Below are 10,012 nucleotides of genomic sequence, written 5' to 3'. Positions count from 1 at the left end.
AGGCCAAGCTCAGTGAATTACAAAGAGCCAGTCTCCGAATTTTTTGGGGTGGGGAAGGGAGTTCCAAGACAGGGTTTCTCCTTGCAGCTTTGGAGCCTGCCCTGGAACTCACTCTGTAGACCAGGCTGGTCTGGAACTCACAGAGATCCGCCTGCCTCTGCCTCCCGGGTGCTGGGATTAAAGGTGTGCACCACCACCGCCCGAGAGATGGCTCAGGGGTTGAGAGCACTTACTGTTCTTGCAGAGGACCCAGGGCCAGTCCCCAGCTCCCACATGGTGGTTCACAAACAGCTGTAGCTCCAGTTCCAGGGGCTCCAATGTCTTCTTTTGATCTCAAGCAGGCACCAGGCATGGACTCGGTACATATGCACATATGCAGGCAAACACTCATACACATAAAAGTAAATCTTTAAAAAAAGAAAAGTGCACAGTAGTAAAATGCTTACCTGGCAATATGCCTGAGGTCCTGAGTTCAATCCCCAGCATCAAAAGCAAATAAATAAATGGCAACATTGTGAGAGCCGTGTAGTTAACTGAACCACTATATTTTTGTCTCGGGCACAAGGATGTCAAAACCTGACTCATAGCTACCCGGGAAATCACACACATTTCATGAGCACATGCTAGTGTGTCTACACTTCAGAGGGCACGCTGCAGTTGTCAGGGGCACACGCTAGTGTATACACACTTCAGAGGGCACGCTGCAGTTGTCAACGGCACACGCTAGTGTGTACACACTTCAGAGGGCATGCTGTAGTCAGGGGCACACACTAGTGTGTACACACTTCAGAGGGCACGCTGAAGTTGTCAGGGGCACATGCTAGTGTGTACACACTTCAGAGGGCACACTGCAGTCATTAGCATTGGAGTCCACATCTTCCAGACAACTCTAGCACAGGATAACACTGCAGGGGAAGCTCCTGGAAAGATGCATGGTCTAAAATGTCACAGAATGGAAGCAGAATCAGAGATTGTTTTGTCATAGAACAAGACAGAGTCCGTAAAAAACTTAAGGAACAATGTGATAGATTGACAATGGGGACTGGGTGCTGGAATTTAAAAAATGGTAAAAGAGAGAAAGATGGCACGTGACAGGGCTCACATGGAGGTTTTTTTTTAATTGGGGGAAAGGGAATGGGAAAAGGGGGAATGGGAGGGAGGAAACCAGTCTCTGGGGACAGGAACAGCAGAAAAGAGAGGAAAAGGAGATGGGAGGCAAGGCCCACCTTCTAAAAGAGAACATGGCGAATGTGCACGGGAGGTGTTTAGTGGCTGCAGCTGAGGATGTATCTGGTCAGGACCCCAAGGGCAGGCCAGTGCAGACGCCTGAATACTAACACTGGGGAGATGGCCTGCTGGGTAAAAGTGCTTACCACACAAGCCTGGCATGTGTGTGCTCATACACTTACAGTGTTTCAAAATTCCAAAAATAGTTAAATCTAGTATTATGCAAATGAGGAAAATTCTACTTTATTACTATTTAACAACTTTACCAGCGAGTATATAATTTCATTATAAGCTAAAAAGAAAAACCAAAGGGTTGGAGAGGTTTAGAAAATAATTTTTAATAAGGAAATCCAGATCTAAAAATAAATATTTCCACCTGGGCCAAAGACCTATTCAGCCTCCGCTGCCTCTTCCACTTCTCCACATTCGAAGCGCACGAAGTCCACTACAGACACGCCCTGGGGCTGCACGTACTGCCCCAGTGTGATGGAAGGGTCCAGCAGGTACGGTTGAGACAGCATTCTGGTCTCAGTCTCTCCTCCAGGCTCATCGTCCAGGGAGCCAACCGAGAGAGGGGCCATGCCCACCACATGCTGCCCCAGGCGGCGGCCCACATCCTGCAGGTCTGCGCTCTGCTCACAGGTCTGGCAGACGACCAGGGCCGCATACCTCCCCAGGACCAGGTTGTGGAGGGAGGGGCTCTGGGTTACTCCGTGCACGTAAGAGCCAACATAAAACCCAGACGGCACCTTCACCCAGGCAGCTCGCTTAAGAATCATGTTTTCTCCCAGTTTCCCTACAAAAGAGCAAAAACAAGAAACAACGACCACTGGATTGTGGTGACCAGGCTGGCACGAATGTGGCCAGGTGTGCATGGCGACCTTTCTGTCCATGCAGTAAATCTTCAATGAGACAGAAGATGCGAGCCTCATCTTGTATCCTAGGAGGACGGGCAGGAAGGAAAATGGCAGAGTCCCTACAGGATATCCTAGATGGGGCTGGCTGCCGCAGACTCACCACGCGGTTCTGCCTCTTCCTAGCTCTGTGACCTTGGGCATTTATCAACTGCCCGAGCCTTAGCTTCCTCACCTATACAATGGAAATACTACCTACCTTTCAGGGCTACTGTGAGAAATAAAGAGGCGACATACGCAAGAAGCATGTCTTCTGGTGTCTCATACATAGTGTGTACTCAGAACCTGGCTACTTTCATCAGACTAAACTCAGGCTCAGAGAGGTCAAGCGATGCACCCACCTATATGTGGCAGAGTTGGAATTACAACTCAGAGTGGACCCCGAAGCAGTAACTGTATTTTCTCCCCACCACACACCACTCCACTGAAAACACAACCACACAGAAACACACAACTCGCATTACAACCAGGGTCTGGGAAAGGTCTATAACCAAAAGCCCCTGACAGTTTCAACTTCCGCCTGCCAGAAGTACAAAGATAACACTCTCAAAACCTCATGAGAACCAAAAGCAGACTCTAGTCTTCTCCTTTTCCCCAGGATCCCCGTCCACCAGAAGCCGAAACAAAGACTAGAGAGGGACAAAGGCCAAACAGCAGGGTCCGGGAAGATGCAGTGACAGCCACACTTCTAGCTAGAGGTTATAAAGTGAGAAAGACCCAGAAATCAAGTAAATAGGAAGACAGATCAGAATTCTACCCAACAGACAACTACCAGAAGCTGCCAAGATCAAAACCCCCATTTCCTTCAGGATTTCTTTTTTTTTAAAGATTTATTTATTAATTATGTATACAGTATTCTGTCTGCATGTATGTCTGCAAGCCAGAAGAGAGCACCAGATCTTACTATAGATGGTTGTGAGCCACCATGTGGTTGCTGGGAATTGAACTCAGGACCTTTGGAAGAGCAAGCAGTGCTCTTAACCACTGAGCCATCTCTCCAGCCCCCTCCTTCAGGATTTCTTAACACAGCTGCTGGCCTGGCTGCTCACCCATGATTTGCTGGGCAGCAGGACGAGGTCACCTTGCAAAAGCAGAACTATGCCTTGTGACTACAAGCTGCAGACGGCAGGAAACTCCCAGCAGTGAAAACCAGCCTGCTTCCCTCGCTCCATCAGGACACATGGAAAGGGGGTAGGCGGCCCTCCTGAAGCCCTGTGACCAGGTGGGGCTCCCCCACAGTGGCTTCTGCAGACGGGCATCCTCATAAACTTACCAGCTGATTCCCAAAGCACATGAGCTTACATTTTCTTTAGAAAAAAAAGATTTATTTTTATTTCATGTGTAGGGTGTTCTGACTGCATGGGTGTCTGCGAACCACATGCATGTTGTGCCCTTGAAAGCCAGAATCCCTCAGGACTGGAGTTAGAAATGGTCGCTAGCCACCAAGCTGGTGTTAGGAATCAAACCAGGGTCCTCTGGAAAAACAGCCAGGGCTCTTAACTTCTGAGCCATCCTCCAACCCCTCAAATTTTTTTCACCTTTAGTGTGTTTTTCCCTACAACACACACAGAAGGGGTCACCTGGAAGCTAGAGCCACCTCATCTTTGTTTAGTGAGTAGTGAGAGCTCCAGGTCCCTCAATTCGCTACCCAGTCAGAGCCTGGGGATGCTGCCTCCTGTGCTCTTCAGGGTGTCTGCTGCTTCCCAGGCCAACCCAGATTCACATTCTTTTTTTTATTAGTTATTACTGAGAATTTCATACACGTATATGACACATTTCTATCATATTTACTACTGAGAATGTCACACATGTATGACACATTTCTATCACATTTATTACTGACAGCTTCACACATGTGTACGTATGACATATTTCTATCATATTCATTCCTACCACCTGCCTCCAACTCCTGAACAGGGGTCACAATTACTGCATGAGATTTGGGGGTACACCGAAAATAGCAGGAAACCCAGATCTTAACTTACACTTCCCAGAACCCTCAGATACTCACCAATCGCTAAGGCCAAGTGATCCTTGAGAGAGCCTTCTGTGCCGGGCCCAGCTGCAAGTTCAGAAAGCTCAGAGGAGTTCAGGAAGCCCTACGCACAGGAGACAAGCATGAGCAGGCTCTGCACTGATGGAATCAAAGAGCCTGGACCCGGGAAGATGGTAAGATGACCATCTATAAACAGACGAGGCTTCCGCTAGGCCCAGGATGCTAAAGACCGACAGCATCGCCACGCCTACAAACCTCACTCTCCTAGGGCACCCCCCTTCTCCATTCGACCCTCATCCCAGGCAACCTCCTTAAGATCTCCTAGAAACCGGGACCAGGATTTTACACACTCATGAAGGATCAACCCTCTTGGTTTTGGGGGTGTTGCCAGGATTTTACACAATCACAGAGGACCAACCCTCGTGGTTTTGGGGTGTTGCCAGGATTTTACACACTCACAGAGGACCAACCCTCGTGGGTTTGGGGTGCTGCCAGGAACTCGTGATGCTGCAGGAGCAGGAGAGGGCAGAGCCATTTCAGCTGAGCACTTAGCCTTTGACTCTGTGTCCCAGGAAGGGGCATCTGAGGACACTCCTCCTTTTTTTATTACTATTTTCTGGGGACAGGGTCATATTCTGTAATCTTGAAAATCTTGGAACAAATATTGTAGCCCAGGCTGACCTCTAACTCCTGGAAATCTTCCTGCCTCTGCCACCCAAGTGCTGGGATTACAAATACACATCACAACCAGCTTGGTGATGAACTTTCAAAGATAAAAAAGGATGAGTTTTTTTAAAAAAATATTTATTTAGTTATTATGTATATAATAGTCTGTCTGTGTGTATGCCTGTAGGCCAGAAGAGGGCACCAGACCTCATTACAGATGGTTGTGAGCTACCATGTGGTTGCTAGGAATGGAATTCAGGTCCTCTGGAAGAGCAGCCAGTGCTCTTAACCTCTGAGCCATCTCTCCAGCCCTGATGAGTTTTTTAAAAGTGCAAATACACAACATTATTCATTGAGCAATGAATTTTGATTTCTAATTGTTGAATTTTGGCAATAGCCTAAATGCCCAAACACAGGAGACTGAGTGAGTAACCCACACAGCAGAACACTATGGAGCTAGGAAAAAAAGACAAAGAGATAGTGAACACGGTGGAACAAAGGAAGGTCTTTATGAACTGCGGTGAACTGTTCCCACGGTACACACAAGTGAAAAAACGAGTGTGCACGTCACCATCTGTACCGGAATCAAATGTACATTTACACATACTTCGTAACAAGAAATACTTAAAAGTCAAACCACGATCCAATGAGCCCACTTATTTACAAAAGTGGGTGAGAATGGGGTTTCGAGAAGCTGGAGAGATGGCTCAGTGGTTAAAAGCACTGACTGCTTGCTCTTCCAGAGGACCAGAGTTCAATTCCCAGCACCATATGGCAGCTCGCAACTGTCTATAAGCCCAGTTTCAAGGGACCCAGCGCTCTTCCTGACCTGTGAGGGCACCGTACACACATAGTGCGTTATATAGGTAAAACAATCATATGCATAATATAAAAATAAATCTTAAAAAAGGAAAGAAAGGAGAATGGGATTCAAGGCTGGAGAGACAGCTCAGAGGTTAAGAGCACATAAGGCTCTTACAGAGAAGCTGAGTTCAGTTCCCAGCACCCATATTGGGCAGTTGACAACCACTGTGACTCCTTCTCATCTACCTTTGTGGGCACCCAAGTGCGTGCAAACAAATAAACATAAAATAAACCTTATATAAGAAAAAATAATGAGATTCAAAAGGGAGTAAGGGGGGCAGTGAGACAGCTCAGTGGGCAAAGGCGTGTGCCGCCAAGCCTGACCACCTGAGCTGCTGCAGAACCAACACAGTGGAAGGACAGAACTGAGTCCTGCCAAGCACACACACACACACACACACACACACGCAGAAACACGCACACACGCACCGGTAAGTACATTGTGATAACAATGCAATAAAAAATCTTTAAGAGAGAAGGAATAAGATCTCTCTTATCTTTGTTTTGATAGTTCCTTTAAAGACTCTATTAGAGTCATTGATGTGATATTCTGGATTAACAATCTGAGGTTTCTGATCAGCTGGGGCTTGTGATTATCAAGAGACCAGAACACCGATGTGAAAGCTTTGCTTTACACGGACAATCGATGCTGGCAGGGACTGCAAAATGAGCATCGCTGAGGGGAAATCTTCTGGGAAGGGTTTCCTCGAGGTCACCAGGTCAGGCAGTGAGACCTGGATCCCCAGCACTCGCATAAAGAACAGACCCCCTAAGGCGTGGTGACAAATTCAGCGAACAGAGACGCCCTTCAGACTCACCTTGGTGTAGGTGGACAGTTGGTCCTGTAGGCTCTGACAGTGAGACAGGGTCCCCAGGGCGACTTGCTGGACCAACTGCTGAAACTTTAAATTTCTAGAGACAAAATCTGTCTCACAGTTCACCTGTGGGAACAAATGTACAGCTGCACAAGCTGCTTACGAACAGTCTTCAAACGTCCTTGAGGTTGGCGGCTAAGCCAAGAGGTCGACAGAACAAGCTGCAGACTCCACAGAAGCAAACCAGCCCAGGGTTCAAAGCTGCAGTTCCATAGTCCTGGTGAGGCAGGAACCAGGAAGTGACTGCTGCCATGGCAGGGACCCCAGAACACCCTGAAGGACTCCCGAGTTCACCACACGCCACAGTCACTTCGTCCATTGACCCCATCCGACTCCAAACCTTTTCTGTTTGGTGAAAGGGTCTCAGGCTGGTCGTGAATTGGGTGAGTAGCCGTGGATGACCCTCTGCCTCTAAGTGCTAGCATTACACCCAGGAACCACCATGCCCACTCTCCAAACCACTGTTACCTTCAGTTGTTTATTCTCCTTCCTTTACTGCAGCCTCTCTGCATCTGCTGTCAGTCCCGACCCTCCAGCCTCCTCTAAATCCGCTACTTACTAGTCCAGCCTCTCTGCATCTGCTGTCAGTCCCGACCCTCCAGCCTCCTCTAAATCCGCTACTTACTAGTCCTCAGTTACAGAGTAACACGTTAAGATAATTACTAACTTTAACAATCTATCTTACTTTCTTACCGTTTTTATTCAGGGGTAAAGGGGTCAGGCGTTCACTTTCGCCTAGCTGCCCTCAAGCCCACAGTAATCCTCCTGCCTCAGTCTCCCAAGTGTTGAGATCACAGGTGAGAGCTACCACACCCTTCTACTAGTTTCTAAACCTACCTGTTCCAGGTAACAAGGCTGCACTGGATCCACACTGAGGAGAAATGATCTAGGTTGCTAGGCCATTTCCCATCAAGACGCCTGTGCATCTCCACACTAAACCCAAGCCATGAGACCCGAACTCTGACCACCACTGCAGTTCTCAACAGATCCCTTAAGCACACGAAGGCCCCACCATGGACCTTGTACTCCAAGACAAGCTGTTTCTAATACGCGGAATCCCCAACGACTCACCTCTACTAACACGGATGTGTTTCCCTCCTGCAATAGTCCAATCAAGCCTTCTTTGGCCTTCCTCCCATAGAGCTTGGCTGCTTTGCTCCAGCCTTCCTTCTGGGCCTGCTTGTGCAGCCAGGCCTCTGCCTACAAATGGAAAAGAGGAAAACTAACTTTAACAATCTATTTTACTTTCTTATCATTTTTTTCAGGGGTAAAGGAGTCAGGCGTTCACTTTCGCCTAGCTGCCCTCAAAACCACAGTAATCCTCCTGCCTCAGTCTCCCAAGTGTTGAGATCACAAGTGAGAGCTACCACACCCTTCTATTAGTTTCTAAACCTACCTCAAAATGAATGGTGCTTTAAAGTATATCCAAACCAGCCTGGCGGTGGTGGCGCGTGCCTTTAATCCCAGCACTTGGGAGACAGAGGCAGGCGGATCTCTGTGAGTTCGAGGTCAGCCTGGTCTACAAAGTGAGTTCCAGGACGGCCAAGGCTACAAATAGAAATCCGTCTTGAAAAACAAAACAAAAAACAAAAATTATATCCAAACCAACCGATTCTTTCTGCACTCCCACATTCTGTAACAAAATCTAGTGCCTATTAAGTGCTCTACACGAGCACCGTAGGTAGCCGGTGCTTTAATCTTCACAACCCCACTACGGGATAGTGTCTTCGTTACACAGACAACGCTGACATAGCTCTAAAGGATTAACTGCAACGTACAAAATTACGGCGCGCAAGGGCCTCTGGCGTCTAACTTCAAAATTTACACAAACACTGATCCCACGGGCCTTTAACATGGGATCAACTCTAGGATTCTGGGTCAATTGAAGACAAAACCGTTTAAGTCAAATTCTTCGCTTTGGCTCTGTCGTTAATGACGCTGGGCCGTAGGTCACGTCTATGCTCCCCAGAATGGCCCCGGAAGAAAAGTATGATGTCGAGCGGCAGCACCAGGTCGGGCAGCGCCTCCTCCCACCTGTTTGAGGTCACCGCCACAAGTCTCCAGAGCTTTCTTGCAGTTGACGAAGGAGTAGCCTGTTTTCCGCCGCAGCTTCATAAGGAGCTCCTTGCTGGAGGCAGATGCCAACGAGGGGCCCGCGTGAAACGTGTGCCATGGCTGAGACGACTGAAGCAGGACGGACCTCGCCTGGAGGGAGGAAGGAGAAAGGGATGAGCAGTCGGGAGCGGCCGGGGCTGGACAGAGGCGCGGGGGCACGTCCGCAGGGCGAGCCGGGTGGACGGCGCGGAGCCTGGATCGAGGAACGGGAAGGGCACGCCCGGGGACGCAGGTTAGCCCCTGGACCACGAGCCCTCACCGAGCGGCCGGTGCACGCGACCGGGAAGAAGCGCAGCGACCGCAGCAGCGACATCCTCTCTAGCAGCCGGACACGCCCGCGCGCCGGCGCACAGGTGAGACGCCCGGCCTACGGCGTGGCGCGAGGGCCAAAACTCCTCGCGGAACGTGTCGAGCGAGGATGCTGCCACCTGCAGACCGGAGGAATATAATCGCCTCTTTGACTTGACTTTTTAAACTGTATCAAAAGACTTAGACCTCAGTGGGTAAAACAGAAAAACGACAGGATAACATTGTTACAAAATAACAACACATGACATGTAGGCAATAGTTTGTGTTTATTTCCAATTTTCAGTATTCATTTATGACTCAGGACAAAAGGGAAGCAGGTAGGTGGGCTCAGTAAACTATCCAAAGTCACCTGGAGAGGTGGCATGGAGTTCCTTCAACAAACCGAATATATAATTACTAAATCAGCAAAATATCTACTGAACACCAGTGTGCCCGGGCTGTTGTCAGTTTCAGGGGATTAGTGATGAATAAACCACAGACAGCCCTGTGCTACAAGGTATCTATCTATTGGTGAGGAAATAGAATCAGATGGCAAGATAAGGTCCCTTACCAGATAAAGATCTCCCAAGAAGGAAGTCACAGCCAAACAGAAGGACCAGGAAAAGGAGGGTGGTTTTGTTTTGTTTTTCCAGAAGCAAAGAGTGAATTTTAACAGGAAGCAGTGGCCCTTCCTGTAAGAAGAGCACAGAAGTAAGGAAATGCAGGCACAGAGCTAGGGAACCAAGAGTAGGACTTTAGCAATTTGGTCAAAAGTGCAATACAAAGGGGTAGGAAATGAAATACAAAGCAGTTTGTGAGCGCGCAGGTGTAGCCTGAGTACCAGGCAGAGACATTCGTTTCTGCTGTAGAAGCTAAATGCAGCAGATTTGGGAAGGCTGCAAGAATCTGAAGAATGGTTTGGAGGTAAGAAGAAGGCAGTAGACACACCAGAGATAGCTGTGCGCCTAAACCGTAAGCAAAGAGGCCCGTCCAGACCGCTTCAGAGGGCAGAGACGAGACGTGAAGGGAAGACAAATTAGGAAGGAAAAGCTAGAGATCAGAAGAAC

The 10,012-nt window shown here is 48.6% G+C and overlaps 1 protein-coding gene across 1 annotated transcript; it reads right to left on the bottom strand.

Annotated features, from left to right (window-relative positions):
* Positions 1 to 1,540: 1,540 nt before the first annotated feature.
* Tsfm (Ts translation elongation factor, mitochondrial) lies at positions 1,541 to 9,042 on the bottom strand. The gene is made up of 6 exons (XM_038314663.1): positions 8,917 to 9,042; positions 8,577 to 8,747; positions 7,614 to 7,742; positions 6,486 to 6,608; positions 4,153 to 4,240; positions 1,541 to 2,023 (listed from the first exon to the last, which is right to left on the bottom strand). Exons 1-6 carry the CDS (start codon positions 8,968 to 8,970, stop codon positions 1,617 to 1,619), a joined length of 972 nt encoding a protein of 323 aa, XP_038170591.1. The 5' UTR covers positions 8,971 to 9,042; the 3' UTR covers positions 1,541 to 1,616.
* Positions 9,043 to 10,012: the final 970 nt, after the last annotated feature.

This window comes from Arvicola amphibius, chromosome 17 (genome assembly GCF_903992535.2).
Source record: "Arvicola amphibius chromosome 17, mArvAmp1.2, whole genome shotgun sequence".
Lineage (NCBI taxonomy): Eukaryota > Metazoa > Chordata > Mammalia > Rodentia > Cricetidae > Arvicola > Arvicola amphibius.
This window is presented reverse-complemented; position numbering and strand designations above follow the sequence as displayed.